The sequence below is a fragment of the Phascolarctos cinereus genome, unplaced genomic scaffold, assembly GCF_003287225.1.
Source record: "Phascolarctos cinereus isolate Bilbo 61053 unplaced genomic scaffold, phaCin_HiC Scaffold_2;HRSCAF=192, whole genome shotgun sequence".
Taxonomy (NCBI): domain Eukaryota; kingdom Metazoa; phylum Chordata; class Mammalia; order Diprotodontia; family Phascolarctidae; genus Phascolarctos; species Phascolarctos cinereus.
In genome coordinates this window covers 36,154,451-36,173,150 of record NW_027555625.1, presented here as the reverse complement: position 1 = coordinate 36,173,150, position 18,700 = coordinate 36,154,451, and the positions used below count along the sequence as shown (strand labels likewise).

General features: G+C 43.6%; 1 protein-coding gene across 1 annotated transcript in view; it reads left to right on the top strand.

Moving 5' to 3' along the window:
• The first annotated feature begins 13,140 nt into the window (after positions 1 to 13,140).
• EIF2AK3 (eukaryotic translation initiation factor 2 alpha kinase 3) overlaps positions 13,141 to 18,700 on the top strand; it is a 74,532-nt gene continuing 68,972 nt past the window's right edge. Inside the window, exon 1 of the mRNA XM_020979069.2 lies at positions 13,141 to 13,634. Within this exon, the coding sequence (XP_020834728.1) occupies positions 13,303 to 13,634 (332 nt within the window). The 5' untranslated portion in view covers positions 13,141 to 13,302. The remainder of the gene's footprint in view (positions 13,635 to 18,700) is intronic.

Sequence of the window (18,700 nt, the reverse complement as noted above, 5' to 3'; positions counted from 1 at the left end):
TGTTACCTGGACTGCCCATATGGTAACTGTAGACCCTATGACCTACATTCATAGAAATTTAGGTGTGAAATTTTTCAGTAGTAAACTTTGGATGGAGCCAAAAAGAGAATGACCCTTTTGAAATAGGCCTCCCCCTGCAACCCTAGTTGGGATCAGACCCAGTCTCTGTGAGCTCAGAAGTTTTTGGGGGACACTGAGTAATGAGTGACAACTCAAGACAGAAAGATAGGGAGAAAGATGGGTATTTCCATACAATCTATTTTTCACAATTTCACATGTATGTCAGGAAAGGGGATTATCACCACAAAGTTGTAATAGAAAGACAGTGGCTTCCTTAGTTTCAATTCCTTCAAGACTCATCTTGGAAGCTACTTCCAACCGGAAGCCTTTCTTGACCTCCTAATTTTAGTGTTCTTTTCTCCTCTAATTACTGTTGTATTTCCTTATCTCTCTGTAGGATAATGCTATATCCTTTAGCAGAATATAAACTGCTTGAGGGCAGGGTCTGGATTTAATTTTGTCTTTGTATTACTAGTATCTAGCGCTGCACCTTTTCCAATGGCACCTGTAATGTTATTGGTATAAGGAACTCTCTCATGAGGGTACTCCATCCAGCTGCCCACCATGATGACATCTGGCAATCACTGCTTCCCTTTCTAGATGTTCACCAACCATCTCTTTAATGTTCTGTTCTCAGTGCTGTGTAGTTTTAGACAGTCACTAAGAAATTACGGGACTTGCCCAAATCACATAACCACTATGGGTCAGAGGAAGAACTGAAGCCTAGATCTTCTTGGGCCAGCTATCTAGGGATTGCATCATATTGCCTCTCACACTCTACCTAGGAGGCAACAAATTTTTGTTGAATTAGACTTTAAAGTCTTCAAAAGTGTGGGTTTGTGGCCAGGCAGCCATCCCTGGAGGTGACCATGTGGCCTTGCATTGGTCATCTCTCTCTGGAAGCAAGGCTATGCTCCACCCCAACAGGGTCATCCTTTGTGTGAAATTAGGTTCCTCTTCAGAAGTCGTTAGGGAGGCATGCTGGGAGGCAGAGTTGACCACCCTTGGGAACTTGTCAGATTTCACTCAGACTATGATCAAAAGATTTTTTGTTGTTTATCCTTTGTTCTTGAAGAAGACCATGACTTCAGGAAGGTGATGTCATGACATACAAGTGAATTGGATTTAAGTGAGCTAGTGCTATGCAGAGTCACCAGCCTCACTTTCTTCTCCTCCAGAGCCGTCTGGGTCCAGTGGCAAGATATAGATCAGGACGACTGGAGATGGCCCCTGAAAGGTAAGGCTGGTCTGGCCACTACCGTCTCCCTGTTCAGCCCTGCTCTATAAATTGGGGAAGCAGTGTAGACCAACAGAAAGAACACTAGTTCTGAAGTCCAAGGTTAAGGGTTCCAATTCCACTTCTGATGGTTATCTGCAGTATGACCTTGGAAAAGACAATAAATAGGCCTCACTTGTAAAATGAGAGGTAGGCCAAAATGGCCCCTGAGTTAGCTTCCATCTAGGTCTGGGGTCTAACCCATTGCCTGACTCCTGTGGAAAGGGGACCAGTTCGTGTTTATTGTTAAGTACTTGAATGAAACAATGGGAATCATTCTGTATATGTTCATATATGCAGATAGAGATACACTCACAGAGTTTGGGTCCAGTCTCATTATTGTGCCCAAAGCAGGAAGATATTCCATTTAATTTCAATTAAATAGTAATAATAATAGTAATAGCCAACATTTAGGTAGAACTTTAAATTTGCAAACACTTTACATAAATTATCTCATCAGATGCTCACCATGACCCTGTCTGGGAAGGGAGGTGCTATTATTATTCCCATTTTGTTGTTTGTTGTTGTTGGAGTTATTTCAGTCATGTTTGATTCTTCATGACCCCATTTGGAGTTTTCTTGACAAAGATACTGGAGTGGTTTAGCCATTTCCTCCTCTAGCTCATTTTGCAGATGGGGAAACTGAGGCAAAACAGGGTTAAGTGACTTGTTCAGGGTCACACAGCTAGTAAATGTCAGGTCTTCCTGACTTCAGACCTGGTGCTTTATCCACTACTGTGTCACCTAGCTGCTCATTCTACAGATAATGAAACTGAGACTGAGAGAGATTAAGTGGCTTACCTAGGGTCATGTAGTTACTAAGTGTCTGGGATGGGATTTGAACTTAGGTCTTCCTGACTTAAAGTCCAAACACTCTATGTATGACAGGACTTTAAAGTTTGTAGAATGCTTTACAATTATTAACTCATTTGACCCTCTCAACCACCCTGTGAGTTAAGTACTGTTATTATCCCCATTTAACAGATGAGGAAATTGAGGCCAGGATTTAGTTAGGTATATGAAGAAAGGTTCGCCATAACATCTTACTGAATCCAATTCATTAATTTTTACCAAGGAAGAAACTGAGGGCCAGAGAGAGTTTAAGTGACTTGTCCCAGGGTCACAAAGCTAATAAAAATCTGACATGGAAGGCTTTGATGACTTTGTCACTTCAGTGTGATTCTATTGACTTTAATCCAGGGTATATAGTTCAAGCCTTTCTCTTTATGTACATATTTTTGCAAAGTTCTGCATTTTAAAAGCCCCAAGTAGAGCAAATGGAGAGAAAAGATTCAAGGTTCTATGACATTCTGCCCTTTCAAAGGGCTTCTTTGAAAATACAGCCAATGACTCCCATGGGCTTCTCTGAATATAATCAGAGCAGAAACCTTGTGGTCAGAGCTGCAGCTAGAATAACCCAAGACTGATGACACTTTTCTTTTACTTCCTGGGCTGGTCAGTAGTGTTTTGCTTAGGAACAGTCACTGCTTCCTTTTCTTTACTACCTCCCTTACCTACACCCTCCTTCCCAAAAAAAGGTGCAAAAAAAAAATCTATGTTCTCTCTTTTCTTTTTCTTTTTTTTTTTTCTAAGTTATCTCCATAGTCCTACATGGAAAATAACCAGTTGTCATTTGGGAGGACCTGACCTTGACTAAAGCTGGCTCAGAATTAAAAGCTGTTTGAATCCCAGAAATCTCTTCCTGTATTACCACATTCCTGTAACCTAGGAGCAGGCTTTCTATCTGAAATGAGAATCATAGCCTGTCAGATCTAGAAGACACCTTAGGACCTGATTATATAATCCAATTCCACCATTTTACTCCTGAGGAAATTGAGGCCCAGAAATAAGAAGAGACTTGTCCAAGGTCATTACTACTGCACAAGTAGTAGGTACCAGGGCCATCTGGCTATTTGTGCTGCTTTTTAGAAAGTCAGGACAGGCTGTTCACATGTTCAGATTTTTGCCTTTTTCAATAAATCCTGTGGGAAGTGGGAAGTTGGGGCCAAGTGGGGGCAGGGAGAGCAGAGCAAAATCTTTACTTCTTCCTCTAGGGTTTTCTGGGTCATGATCAAGGTTGGCATACAGCATACTGCCCTCCAACTCCAGATGGTAAATAGAAAGGGAGAGTTAAGTCAAGGGCAAGAGTCCCTCAGCTCCCAGCTTCCTCCCTGAGCGTGCCATCTGCTGGACTTCAGCCAACTTTATGAGAATCTCAGGTAAACAAGGGCTCTTGAACCTGGTGGGCCCCACCCCGCTTCTAACCAACCCACTGCCCATACCGTCTGTCCTTGGCACGTCCTAATTGGTCTTCAGGTGATAGAAACCAGCTTTTGTGGCCTTCTCCCACCCAGAGCACATGAGCCAAAGAACTTGTTTAAGAGAAGAAATGAATTGGACTGCTTACAGAGACTGTATTTACTAGACTTGGACCCAGAAAGACCTGAGCTCCAATCTGGCCTCATTATTTATTAGCTGTGTGACCCTGGGCAAGTCATTTAACCCTATCTGCCTCAGTTTCCTCATCTGCAAAATGTACTGGAGAAGGCAATGGCCAGCCACTCTAGTATCTTTGCCAAGAAAACCTCAGATAGGGTCACAAAGAGCTGGACACACCTGAACCACAACATTACTGTTGAGATAAGATATGTAAGGTGCTTTGCAAACCTTAAAAAGTTATGAAATTGGGGGGGGGATATATATGTGTATATGTATATGTATGTATGTATGTGTGTATATAGGTATATACACATATATGTGTATCTATCTATATCTATCTATCTATCTACCTATCTATAAAATAAATGCTGGCTTGTCGGGTTCTTGGAAAAGACCACAGAATAGCAATGATAGTCCTGCTTTTTGAACTCATGAGTCATGAGGAAACTGCTTTCCTGATCAAGGAATAGCTTGAGAAATCCTATGTCAGGAAGCTGGCCACCGCTTGCCCTCCTTGGAAAGGAGCCACTTGCCCCAGGCTCTTTTTCATCAGATTATGAGTGAGTGCAGCATTAGTGGGGGATGGGCTCACATTCTCTTGTCTTCAAAACTCGGATGCTGCAAGTCTGGGAAGAAAGTCTCAACTCTCTGGGGTGAGCTAGAGTGCCTGGCAGCCCCACCCATCACAAAATAACAACCCAGAACTGTGGTTCCTTGGGGAAGGAGAATAAGGGCAGAACTAAGATGACCTTTCACTGCATAGATTGACCAGAGCATTTCTAAACATGTCACTGCAGAAAGAGGGACAGAGTCAATGAGTCAAGCCAACTGGCATTTATGAAGTACCTGCTGGGTTGGAGGCACTGTGCTGAAGACCAAGGGTCCTCTCTTCTCCAAACTGGGCTAAGCCTTGCTTTTTTTTTTTATTTTAGACAATGGGGTTAAGAGACTCACCCAGGGTCATACAGCTAGTAAGTGTTCTGTGTCTGAGATCAGATTTGAACTCAGGTCCTCCTCCTGAATCCAAGGTCGGTGCTCTTTATCACTGCACCACCTAGCTGCCTCCTAAGCCTTGCTCTTACACCCTAATTGTACGATTAAATCTCTTTATAACCTGGCCCCTTCTTACCACTTCTCCAGATTTCTAACATTTTACTCCTGTCCACACACTAAAGCCATCTAGCTATACTGGCTGCTGTTCCTTGCAGCTGATATTCCATCTCCCATCCCCAGGCCTTTGCACTAGCCCGTTCCCCCCTCCTACTTTCCCTGGCTTCTTTCGCAGATCAACTCAAAGCTCCTTTTGCAGGAGGCCTATGCTGGCCTTGGCTCCTCCTCCAGCTCCAGCTGTTAGCACCTTCACTTCTGAGATGACCTTCCCTCTGCCCCCTTATGTTCTGCATATACTTTGTTATTTATGTCGTCTCCCCATTAGAATGTAAGTTCCTTGAGGGCAGGCCTTTGTGTCCCCAGAGCTGAGCACTATGGAAGGAAGGGATAGGTTAGCTTTATAATGCAACTCTGCTAGTCTTTATTAAGCACCTACCATATACCTGGATCCATACTAGGTGCAGAGGGTGTAAAGAGAAAAATAAAAAGGGTCTCTGCTTTTATTGGGACAGGAGATGCATAATAACCTTGCAAAGGAGAGTCAGAAGTCCAATAGACAGGTGGAGTGTCACAGAAGCTGACAATGAGAGTATCCAGGAAAAGGGAGGTGGAGATCATGTCGCAGCCTGCAGAGAAGAAAGAGTAAGTAGCAGGAGAACTGAGCTGAAATGGCCATCAGATTCAGCAGCTGAGAGACGTCTGAAACCTTGCAGAGAGAGGTTCAGTAGAGGGGCAGGTGTGCGAACCATTAGCGGTGTCTGTGAGCAAGTGGAGCTGTCTGAACCCACCCAGACGGCAAAGGCTGGGAAGCAGGAAGTGAGGAGTGACCACATTGTGTGGCCGGACTTTGTCTACCAGTTTGGCTGCAACAAAGGTGTGGGATCTGCCACAGTAGCCGAAAGGCAATGGTGCGGTGTAAGAGAAAGTTTTCTGAAGGGTGGAGAGATTTGGGAGCGATTGTGAGCCTGGGGAAGGAGCCAGTAACTTGCCCATGGATTGGTAAGATTATTGACATTCCATCTTCCCCTTAACACTTAACCTGGTCTTCATGATCTTGTTTTATTTTTTTAAAGTATTTTGATAATTATTTTTAATATAACTGATTTCCTTTGTAATCCTATGTATTTTATGCATTTAGAGAGAGTATTCTGAGAAGGCATTCAAACTCAGAGGATTACAGGATCATAGGATAGTAGATATAACATTGGAGATCTAACTCCCTTGAGGGGCCCAGAAAGGTTAAAACACTTGTCTAAGGTCACACAAACACTAAATGAGAGTGAATGAAAGAACTCAAGAATTCTGATTCCAAATCCAGAGCTATTTGGGCTTGGAATTTTAGTTCAGCGGTTTACTTCCTGTGTCACCTTGGACAAATTCCCTTCAGTTTCCCTGCCTGTAAAATGAACGCGTGGGTCAGGTGATCTCTGATGTCTCTTCCAACTTATGTCTATGACTCTATAACTGAGATCCGGAAAGAAGGCAGCAGATTCAAAGCAACCTAGTTGTCTCTGAAAGGGAATCATAACAACAACGTGAATTTCTGTAGTGCTTTAACGGTTGCAAACTTCCTTTCTCACAGCAGCCCCAGCAGGCAAGTAAAAGGGTGGGCTTAATCAAATCACCCCACTGTACTTAAAGTAAGTCTCAAGACGCCGAGCTCTGCTAACTTACCCTTGTCCCCCAAATAGCCTGGCAAAAGGACTTCAAAGAGCTGTGAGTTACCCTTTACCCACACATGCTCTTTGAGCTTGAGCTCACTTTCCCCCCGTATTCTCTGTGTACTGATGGGAGAGCGTCACTGGTTTTTTGGGAGGAAGTTTGGTGCCAATTATTCTACTATACTACTTTAGTAAATACTACTTTCTAAAAGGTAATTAAGTCTGGATGAGTAATTAATAATTAACCCATAATCCCATGGTGGGATGACCCAATAAACCCATGGTGGGAAATACACCAGTGGGAGCTGGTGAACTGTGTAGAATTAGAACTGAATAGAATTGTATAGAACTGCATAGAATTATATAATTGTGCTAGAACTGTATAGAATTATAAAAGAACACTGCCCCCTCCCATTACAGCTCCATAGGATAGGTAGGAGCCACACTGTGGGGACCCAGCCTGCCAGTGACAGTGGGAATTGATTGGAATAATCCCCTCTGAGCACGCACTAACTACATAAATATTACCATCCTCATTTTACAGATGAAGTTGGTGTTGTCGAGGTGTTGGTTAGAGCTAACCTAATTCCCCTGCTGTTGTGCATCTATTTCCCTCTGTTTCCAGTGTTTGAAGGCTGGAGTTAAATCCCTCTCATTCCATCCTTGGGAGAGTTCTACTCTTTCACATCAATGATTCAACATCTCAGCTTTGCAGTTTACCATCAAGAATTTCTCAAGCATCAGTGGTTGGTGTGAGTTGTCCAGTGAATGGAAGACACAACAGCTAGGTCAATAGATGGAGCCTTCCAGAAGATGAACAGGTAAGGGAGGTCCTTGTCCTTGTAAATGGCAGCTTTGATGCTTGTTCTTCTGCCCAGAAACCTTTTGTGCCATCTCTTCCTTTTAATTACTTGCAAATTCAGCTTCACATTCCCAAGAGCTTTCACAATTCTGTGGGTCAGGAGAAGAGAGGGCAGCGACTCTTTCTTATATCTGTCTTGTCACCTCTACAATATTATTCCTGAGACAGAGTAAGTGCTTAATGAAAACAAACAATTCCTGCCATCAAAAAGTTCACATTTCATTCCATGGAAAAACGTGTAGAGAGATAAGTAAATGTAAATATAATATAAATATATATGTGTATGTACACACATCTACATGTATATATAAATATACACATGTGTACGTGTATGTATTGTGTGTTTGTATACGCATACATGTATATGTGTGCATATACAAACACACAATACATACATGTATATGCAGATATAATGATGGATGGATGGATGGATGGATGGATGGATGGAAGGAGAGTAATTTGGGAAAACCTGAGGCTGAAGAATAGTAACCTGAGCTATCTTCTGGTTTGTTTTTGTTTTTTGGTGAGGCAATCGGGGGTAAGTGACTTGCCCAGGGTCACACGGCTAGTAAGCTTCAAGCATCTGAGATCGGATTTCTGAGCCGTCTTCTGAAGGACGCTAGGGAGAACATTGTGTGGATGAGTAACGGCCTATTCAAAAGAATGGAGCTGGAGATGGAATGTCCAGTCCAGTGAATAGCTGGTGGGCCAAATTAGCCTGTGAATGAGTGGGGCTGATATGAAATCAGTTTGGAAAGATAGGCTGGAAGCAGATGGTGAAAGCCTTTCCATGCCAAATAGAGGAATTTATATTTGATCCTGGAGGTTTTCACGTGCTATGACTACCGACATTTCTTGAGCAGAGGACTGGTGTGGTCAGAACCATGTTCTAGGAACATCAGTTTTCCAGGTACATGGAGAATGGATTGGAGGAGGAGAGATTAAAGGGGGAGAGACCAATCAGGAGGCTGTTATACTAGTCTAGGCCAGTGATGTCAAACTCAAAAAGAAAAACAGGACATAAGGATTCCTGTGGGCAGCATATTGATTTAGAAAATCACATATTATGGAAATTGAGGGGATGCCCATCCATTGGGGAATGGCTGAACGAGTTGTGGTTTATGAATGTCATGTAATAGTATTGTGCTATAAGAAATGATGAGCAAGCAGAAAAACTTGTATGGCGTGATGCTGAGTGAAGTGAGCAGAACCAGGAGAATGTCGTACACACTAACAGCCACGTTGTGTGATGACTAACTTTATTAGACTTAGCTCTTCTCAGAAATGCAAGGATCTAAGACATCTCCAAAGGTCTTATGATACAAAATGCTAATCCCATCCAGAGAAAGAACTATGAAGTTTGAATGCAGATTGAAGCATACTGTTTGCTCTTTTTTTCCCCTTCTGTTTTGTTTTGTTTTGTTTCTTCTCTTTTGTAGTTTCTCCTATTGGTTCCAATTCTTCTTATAACACAACTAACGTGAAAATATGTTTAATAGGAATGTATATGGAGAGCCTATATCAGATTGCAAGCCATCTAGGGGAAGGAGACATGGAGGGAGGGGGAGAAAATTTAAAACTCAGAAGCTTACAGAAGTGATTATTGAAAACTAAAAATAAATAAATAAAAAAAATAAAATAAAATGTGCAGTCTAAAACCGAAAAAAACAACAACAAAATCACATATTAACATTATGTTTTATTGTATTTTTATTTATTTCCCAATTACATTTTAACCTGGTTGGGCTATATGGGAGTGTTGTGGGCTGGTGTGTTGGACACTTCTGGTCTCAGTGAGAAATAATGAGATTCTGAATTATGGTGGTTGTGGTGTGAGAGGAGAAGGGTCCTATGGCAGAGATGTTGTGGAAGTAGAATAAACAGAACTTAACCACTGATTGGGTGTTGGCGCTAAGGGAGACTGGGAATTGAATCTGAGCAACTGGAAGAATAGTCATGCTATTGGCAGAAACAGAGAAGGAAAGAGGAGTGGGCTTTGGGAAGAAGATAATGAATCCTGGTTTGAGCATGTTGAATTTGAGGTGATGAGGAGGCATGTAGCAGGAGATGTTGACTAGGGAGATGGTGGTATGAGACCGGAGCTCGAGAAGGAGATGGGCTCTTTCTCTGTCTCTCTCTTTCTGTCTCTCTGTCTCTCTTTCAATATGGGAGTCACCTATATAGAGATAAGAATTGAACCCAAGGGAACAGATGAGGGCCCCAGACAGATCCCAGGGATACACTCAGAGAGAAACAATGGGATGGAGCTGACATATCACTGTTGTGAGTGTCAAATGATTGTAAAGTGCTTAGCACATAGTAAGCGCTAGATAAATGTTAGCTGTTATTCTTATTGGAGTGGGTGATGGAAGAAACAATCTTCTAGAGAAGATGGGAGGCCATGAAGCAAGAGCCCAGGGAGAAGGATTGGTCTTGGGCAAGGAGAAAGACTATGTCTTCCTCTGAGACTAGAGGAAGAGAATGGTGAGGGCATTCGAGGTGTACAAGTGGGAAGAACGGGGAACTCCTGAAAGTCTCGATTTTCTCAGACAGGCTCATGAGGGAAGAAGGAAAGGACAAAGGTCTGGTGCAATCAGTTTGAGAAAAGAAGGTTGGGAATAGCTGCGGTGGAGAATATGATAGGGAGTTCATTAGGGAAAAGTAATAAGATGTGATGAAACAGTCAGGACAAATGTGGAAGGGACCCAGCAGGCACAGTTGTGTGACCTTGTTTAGTGGATTTCAGCAGAGAAGGCATATAGTGGGGTAACCCAGGGCTGCGGCTGGGAAAAGCATGAGCAATGATAGATGTGGGAAAAAGGACTAGAGGGAGACAATGGAAAGTTGAAAAAATTAAGCTTAGTGTCAAGATTTCAAAGGGATGAGAGGTCAGAGTGTTGGTGATGGAACTGGAAAGCAGGGAGGGGTGGAGAAACTAGAAGTGAGGGTGATGAGGTCATGAAAATTGATGAGTTGGGAAGCCATGGTGTTTAAAGCCAGGATTTGAACAAGTTAGAGCACTGAGTGGAATCTAACAAAATTAATTTCAATAGGGATAAATGCTAAGTTTTATACCTGGGCGCAAAAAAAACCCCAACAACATCACAAGTACAAGGTATGGTTAGATGGTAGTTGTTCTGGAAAACATTTAGAGATATTTAGTGGCCTTCAAGCTCACTATGAGTTAGTAGTGTGATGCAGAAGCCAGAAAAGCTCCTTTAGTTTTGGGTTGAACTGAGAGACAGAGCTTCCAAGAGCAAAGATGTCCCGCTGTACTCTGCCCTCTTCAGACCTCATCTGGACCATTTCGGTCAATTCTAGGTATCATAGCTTAAGATTAACTGGAGAGTGCCCAGAGGAGGGTGACCAGACTAGTGAAGGGCCTTGAGTCATATCATACTGAGGGTAATGAAGAGGCCTCAAATTTGTTGATGAGTTAGGGGAATGTTGACCCCAAGCATGTGAAGACTTCCCTGGCAGAATGGGCAGATGAGAACAATTTGCTCCAAAGTCCATGAAGGCAGCTGAAGCAGGTGGTGTGGAGGGCTTAGAGCTTGGTCAGATGTGGAAGTCACCAAGTTCATCCACTGCATCCTGAGCCTTGATTTTTGTCTTGCCAGTAAGACTTTGATGACTCTAAGAGAGAATGAGACCGCAACTCCACCTCACTTAAATCCAATTCACGGTCAAAACACCATGATGTCATTGATCCTCTGAAAATGAAAGTTGAACAACAGCATGAGGATGGGTGGAAGGAATTGGGCATGCTTAGGTAGAGAAGAGCAGACTTGGGGTGGAGGAACATGACAGCTGACTTCAAGAATCATTCGGGATATTAGATGGAGGTGGTATTAGATTCTTTGGCCTCAGAGGGCAGATCAAGGAACAGAGGGGAGAATTGGCAAAGAGGCAAATTTAGGCTTGGTCAGATCTGGCCAGAATGGAAAAGAGCTGCCGCAGAGAGGTGGTGGTGGGCTTCTCCTTACAGGAGGTCTTCAAGAAGAGTCTAGATGAGACCACTATAACGGTATAGTAGAAGATTCTTTTGAAGTGTGGGTGGATGAGATGACCACTGGGGTTCCCTTCCATCACTCAAGTTCTATGATTCTTTGATATGTCTCAGAGGCAGGAACGGTGAATTACCCTCATTTGTATCCCCCACAATGCTCTGCACACAGAAGGCGCTTCATCTACATTTATTGAATTGTATCAAGGCAACAAGCATTTATTAAGCTCTTACTATGTTCCAGGCACAGTGCTAAGGACTTTACCAATATCATCCCACTTGTTCCTTACAACAGCTGGGATGTAGGTGCTCCTGTGGTCCCCATTTTATAGCTGAAGAAACAGACAAGAGATTAAGCGACTTGCTTGGGGTCACACAATGAGCAGATTTGAACTCAGATCATCCTGACTGTAGTCCTGACCATCATTAAGAGATGGTTGGTGAACATCTGGAAAGGGAAGCGTTCACGTGACCAAGAACCAAGCTAACCCCATGTCCTTTTCTGACAGGCTTATTACCTAGTAGGCTAAGAGAATGCTGTGGATATAGTTTGCTCACATTTTATCAAACCTTTTGATAATGTTTTCACTTCATTTCTGTTTGCCTTAGTTTCCTCAACTGAAAAATGGGGATAATAATAGCACCTCCCTCCCAGGGTTATTGTGAGGATCAAATGTGATAAAGAGCCTGGTACATGTAAGCACTATATAAAAGCTAATTATCAATATATTCCTTTGGAGAAGATGGGGAGATGTGGATTAGATGATAATGTAATTAGGTAGTGCCAAAACTTGGATGTCCAGAAAAGGATATATCGAATGAATGGTAATAATAATTTATATTTCTATGTCACTTTAAGGTTTACAAAGCATTTTCCCAACAACCACCCTGTGAGTCAGTTATATCCATTGACTGTTAAGTCAATGAAGTAGATTCAGAGAGCTTCAGTGAATTGTCCAAGGTCACACAGCTAATGTCAAAGTTGGGATTCAAACCTAGGTCTTTCCTAGCTGCTTTTCCTATTACAGAGTCACTGGGCTGGGCAGCTTAGTGGGGATGGCCTCCTTCTTGGAGGAGTGACTATAAAGTATTTGGGATTTTAATCTGCCTCCGTTACTGGCACAAATAGAATTCAAGATTTTTTTCGACCTACGACTCCTTTAAGGTTGGCTCCACCCCCACCTTGGACTCCTCCTTCCACCTTCCCTTTCCCTCGGGAATTGCTCGGTTGCGTCAAGGCCACTGCCCCACCCCTTTACAGTCAAAATCAGCCACGTATGAAGTGCTGCTTCCAGCCAATCAGAGAGAAGGAACCTCCGTCCCTCAGAGTGGCGTTAATTTGAACCAATTATCTTTCTGATTTCTTACAACTTCCCAACCTGACGGGAGACGATCACCTGGATTCTGACCAATCCTGTGCCAGATCAATTTCCGCGAGTTCTAGCGGCACCACCAATCAAATAGGAAAAATGTGGGGAGAGGAGTCTTCCATTGGTCAGTCACACCCGGAAGAGCGACGGGCTTCGGGAGCTCCAAGTACGATTTGATTGGCACGTGCCGTGTTGACAACGGGAGAAAGCACGCCTTCCCTCCAAGACTCTGCCCCAGGACACTGAGTGGCAGCTATTCAAACCAATAGATGGGCTCTCCTTCCGAGGAGGTCCAAGATGGGCGAGGAGGCTACCCAATGAGCGGCCGCTGCGGCGGCGGGCCGCAGAGGAGGCGGGCCTTAGACGTGGCCCGGGGAACCGAGCTGACTGTCAAAGCAGTCTGGGTGTCGGCGCGGCTGCCGTGTGCTTCTGCGCCCAGCCCGGCGCTTGTCTGAGGAGCGGGAAGAGGTTCATTACGGCGGCGGGGTCTCCATGTCCGCGCGGGCGGGGCGCCGCTGATGGAGCGCGCGTCGCGCCGGGGCCCGCTCGCTCTGGCTCTGCTGCTGCTCGGGCTCGCGGCGGGGGCGGTCGCCCTGGGCCCCTCCGCGGCGGCCTCAGCCCCGGAACCGGAGCGCAGCCCCGAGCCCCCGGAGCCGGCGGCGGAGGAGGATGTGACTGCCTTCGGTCTGGGCGCCTCGGCCGCCCCTACTTCGGCTGCCGCCGCGGTGCCCTCCCTGGCAGCCACCGAGGTAACGGTGGAGGACGCCGAGGCTCTTCCGGCGGCCGCGGGCGAGCAGGAGCCGCGAGAGCCGGAGCCGGACGACGAGCCGGAGTTGCGGCCGAGCAGCAGGTGCGTGGGTCCGGACCTGCTGTCCCCTCCCCCTCCATTGTACACGGAGGGAAACTGGGGCCAAGAGAGAGGAGTGACTGGTCCCAAGGGGCAGAGCAGAGATTTGAACTCAGGGTGCTACCGTGGGGAAAGAAGCACGGGCTCTGGAATCGGACGACCCGAGTCCAAATGCTCCCTCTCATACAGGCTGTGTGACCTTAACCTCTTTGGGCTTTAGTTTTCTCATTAGCAAAACGAAGGGCTGGACCACACGGCCCCCGAGTTCACTTTCATCTCTAGACCTAGGATCCTCTGACTCCGGCTCTCTTCTTCTGTATCAAACCTATCATAATTTGTTGCTGGAATAGAAACTTGAAGGGATCATCGAGGGGTAAACTGAGGCCCGGAGAAGGCGAACGACTTGCCAAATATCAAAGTGGTAGAGCCGAGATTTGAACCCAGGCCTTCTAGAACCAGCGTTCTTTGATTTCCCTCCATCAGATAGTAGGCAGGAACAGAAATGATATCGGGAATGGGAGCGCTTTGAAGTTGTCACACCTTTTTTTGCCCTGGCAGCGCTGAGGGCATGTGCGTGATCCGTCCCTACTTGGTAGATGAGGAGACGGGCTCAGAGAGGTCCTAGATCTGTTCAACAGTTTAGCAAGCAATTGTATTAAGCGTCTACCACGTGCAGAGGTGCTAGAGGTACCAGGACAGAAAGGAAACAATCCTACCTTCCAAGAATTTACATTCTCCTGGGAAGTACTAAGTGTATGCAGAGAAGTTAACATAAAGTAACTTCAGGAAGGAGAGAGTGTTAATAACTCAGGGCAGAAGAGCCCTAAAACGTTCATCCTGGAAGGGGCCTTAGAGATCATTTCATCCGTTTTTCTTATTTTTGTCGAGGAATAAGACTGGGCCCCAGAGAAGCGAAGTAGATGGTCCAGTATCACACAGCTACTTAGTGGTAGACCGGGGTTCCCTTGACTCCTGGCCCGTGCTGTTTCCCCTGCAGCACACATGTACGGACTTGCCTCCGTCAATCCACATCTGGAACGGTATAGGAAAAGAATAGAGGAAACAGATTTGGAAATACTCCTTCATTCCATACACATGGAAACTTCCCTACAGTAGCTCTGGTGAAGGACTGTCAGGTTCAGGAAAAAAAGATCCAAAGCAGAATGGAGGCTTGAGGGTGCTTGATGACTGCTAGAGGAAATTGCCCTTTTGACTAGGAAGGCAGTGGGAGGAAACCCTAGGGCAACCCCCTGCCAGGACACTCTAGACGCAAACGTCCGCGGTCAGTTTCTGTTACTGTCCTGATCTCCCTTCCCCCACCCCAGGGCTGCATGTGGGATTCATCCTAGGGCTTATGTTTGTTTGGGCTGTAGGGCTGTTGATGGTTTCACTATGTCTGTCTTCGAACCACTTCCGATTTCATAGAATCAAAACATTGTGGAGCTGAGAAGTACTTTAGAGACCTCCCCATTAAGGACATGGTATCTTTTCTTGCCAAGTGAGAGTTCAGGCTCTGATCAGGAAGAATGGAAAGTGAGGCAGGGAGGGGGTGTTGGAGGAACAAGCTTCCCTGGAAGTTATGGGCAGGCAGAGTTTTGGGGTGAGGCCAATCTGTGCCACATGCAGTTATTTTCTTAAACACATTTGATAATAGTGCCTACAATATCTCGGGAACTGAAGTGAGATTTGTTTCTTGGAGAGTTAAGTGGAGATAGTTTAGCATGTGCAGTCATTGTTTGAAATGTTTGGAGAAAAGAGTTTCATAGCTGGAGAAAATAGACCTCACTTTCTTCCATTCATTGTTTTCTTCTTTCCTTGGCAAAGTTACCTTTAAAAAAAAAGACACTGTTTAGATGTCTGACCACGAAGATGCTGTTTGCCGTTGCATTTGTATTGCTATATTTCAGCAGGAACTTTTAAAAGATATGCTACAAAATTTTCTTTTAATGTTGACTGTCTTTTTTTTTCCCCTCACCCTACTCTGTGAACTTTGTAAGGTGGTTCTGGATCAACAATCACTAATGAGTTGCTTAGCCTCCTACTTCTTAACAATACAGAACGCTGCTCTGGAGTCTAAGTCATCCTGTAACCCCTCGGGATTCGGCTTTGAATTGAGTCCGTTAATTTCATCCTGAATTGCATCTGTCAGTCAGTACTTGAGCTAGAAAATTGGGATGAACTCTGACTACACAGATGACTAATCCTGGTTTACTGACCATAACCGGCTGTTTAAGCCAGACAAATGAAAACGGCTTCAGTTCCTTAAATTCAGAAGGAGATAATATCCTCTCTATTTCACAGAATTGTTGTAAAGATCAAATAAATGAAAGCCTGTTCTAAATGTACCATGCCAATGATGATTACCTCAAAGTATTTTGCAGACAACTAATCTTCCCAGCGACCCAGTAAGAAATGCTGTCCTATTTAACAAATAAGATTGACTGGAGAAATGTTGAATGGATTAAACCAACCCTAATGCTTTAAATCAGAATCAAGTCTAAGAAGCAAAAGAATCTAACAGCATAGTCATTTCCAAATTCCAAATACCACCTTCTTTAATTTTATTAATATCTTGAGTTTTATTATTAATTTTAAATTATTAATACTATAAACATAAAATTTATATATATAAACATTAATAAATAAAACTAATTAATTTTATTAATTTTCATAATATCCCAATTCCTCTTGATTCTAGTGCCTTCTTTCTGTTAATCATTTCCTATTTATCCTGCATAGAGTTTATTTGTGTATATTTATTTGCTTGTTGTCTCTCCCATTAGATTGAGTTGCTCCAGGGCAAGGATGGCCTTTTATTTCTTTTTGTATCCCCACTGCACAGAGCCTGGTTTGTAATAGGTGCTTCAGTGCTTATTGACCAGTTGCTTCTAGAAACTCTACACTATTTTTATGCTGCTTCTTCTTTTTTTTTTTTGGTGAGGCAGTTGGGGTTAAGTGACTTGCCCAGGGTCACACAGCTAGTGAGCGTTATGTGTCTGAGGCTGGATTTTTGAACTCAGGTCCTCCTGACTCCAGGACGGGTGCTCTATCCACTGTGCCACCTAGCTGCCCCTATTTTTATGCTTCTTTAGATAAACTGGAGAAGAACTAAAATTATGTAGGGAGCCATGTAATGGATTTCTATGTGAAGAGCAGTTTAAAGTAGACTGTCCTTGGTGAAATTGTTGCCTAGCACTCTATTGAAGCAAGCCTCAGTATTAACTTCATAATTAGACCTTCTTGAAAAGGTATTAGCTATCATTCTTTTGCAACTCTTCCATGAATCAGCCATGTGCAGAAAAGGTTATTTAAAAATCAGTTTCAAAAGTACTCAATCAAAACAAATTAAAGTACTATAAAAGCATAGTATCTTGATGCCATTTTCTTGTTATTGTAGAAAATCCAAACAACCTTTTATTTTTGTAATGTATTCATTAAAACAACAACACATCAAAACTGGAAAATATCAGTTCCACTGTAACAGTCCATATCCTGTTTGTATCGAGGAGGAGGAGTTAAGGAAACAGACTTGAGTTAACCAAGCATTCATAACCAATAGCTGAGGAGAGCTATTTGTAAAGCTATAGACAAAGTAAATAGGTACTAAAATGATTTTATATATTTTCTTTTGCTACTCTGAAATCAGTGATAATTCCTAGTTGTTGATTGCAAACGTTTTCTTTAATAGCATTTTCACCGTTTTATTTGTTTCAAAATGGTTAATGCTGTATCTTAAGTTTTGGTCATTCAATTTAATTGTTTTTTAAACTTTATTTTAGCTGTGGCAGGATTTTGAGATGTGCTTTTTCTTCTAAGACACGCTTTAAGAACATAGGATTTGAAGTAGGGAGGGCCTTTCAGCTATTCTAACTCCATCCCATTTTTCAGTCAGCCAACAAGCATTTTTCAGGCACCTTTATTAAGGTGATAGGGACATAAGGATAAAAAAAAAAGCAAGCTGTGCCTGCCCCCTCGGAGCCTAGCCCTTGTTGGAGGAAACAACATGTACTGAAAAGAAAATACCAAATCTATGCAAAGTACAAATGCTGGGTTTCAGATGGGCTTTGGCTCTTTTCATCTTGTTCAATTTTGACTGAAAAATGAATCTGATTTTGAGTTTGTTGTGGCAGACTGGCCTTTTGAAGGCTTTGTCCAGCTGCAAAGCTTTATGTAAAGGGGTGGAGAGGACAGGATGAAAGTGTAAGAATCCTGCAGGGGGGGAATCACTTTATGGAGAGGTTTTATATGTTAAAAAAAAAATCAAGCTGAGCCATGGAGAGGTAAGCCTTGGTGCTATAGTTTTTGTACAGTAGGATCTGTGTGGAGCAGTGGGTCTAAAGGTGAACATACCTGTTTAGTAATTTGTAGGATAGACTAATAACTGGCATTTACATAGAGCTTTAAGGTATGCAAACTGCTTTCCCCTGAGCCAGCCGGTGAGAGAGGGAGGTGGAATGAGGCTTAGAATCCCCATCTTATGGATGAGGAGGCTTAGGTGGGTGAAGTGACTAGTCCTGAAATCAACAGGGGTCAGGCAAGGAATACTCAGCTGTTTGTTAGGCACAAGGAGGAACTCGAAGATAATAGAGGTGAAGTCATACAAGGTTATACAATTAGTAGATGACCCAGTATTAGAGCCCACATCTCCTGACTTGTAGTCCAGTATTCAGAAAGATGGGAAAAATTCGTTCATTTCAGCTACACCAGGCTGATGTGCCCAGGGAGAAATTTAGCATTTAAGAGACTAGGAAGTTAGTGGTCGAGCTGAGCTGATTACTGCTGAAGTCGTAGTTTTGCATAGTGAGTCTCTGCTTTGGGGTTGGGATCTGCAAGGGGGAGAATAGGTTGTTAAAACATCTGGGATTGAGGTAGGACCTGGAAGATTTGTTTTTCAAGGGAAGAGGTGGAGTTTAGCAATTCTGATGAGGGGGGTAGGGCAGACAGAAGATTTAGGAGTCCCTGGGAAAGTGAGATCTCAGAGGACAGAGCAGGATAAAAGGGCAAGGAGCCCGCAGAAATAAGATAATCTATATAATTTCATGAAATGGTCAAAGTAGTTTTTGACCAAA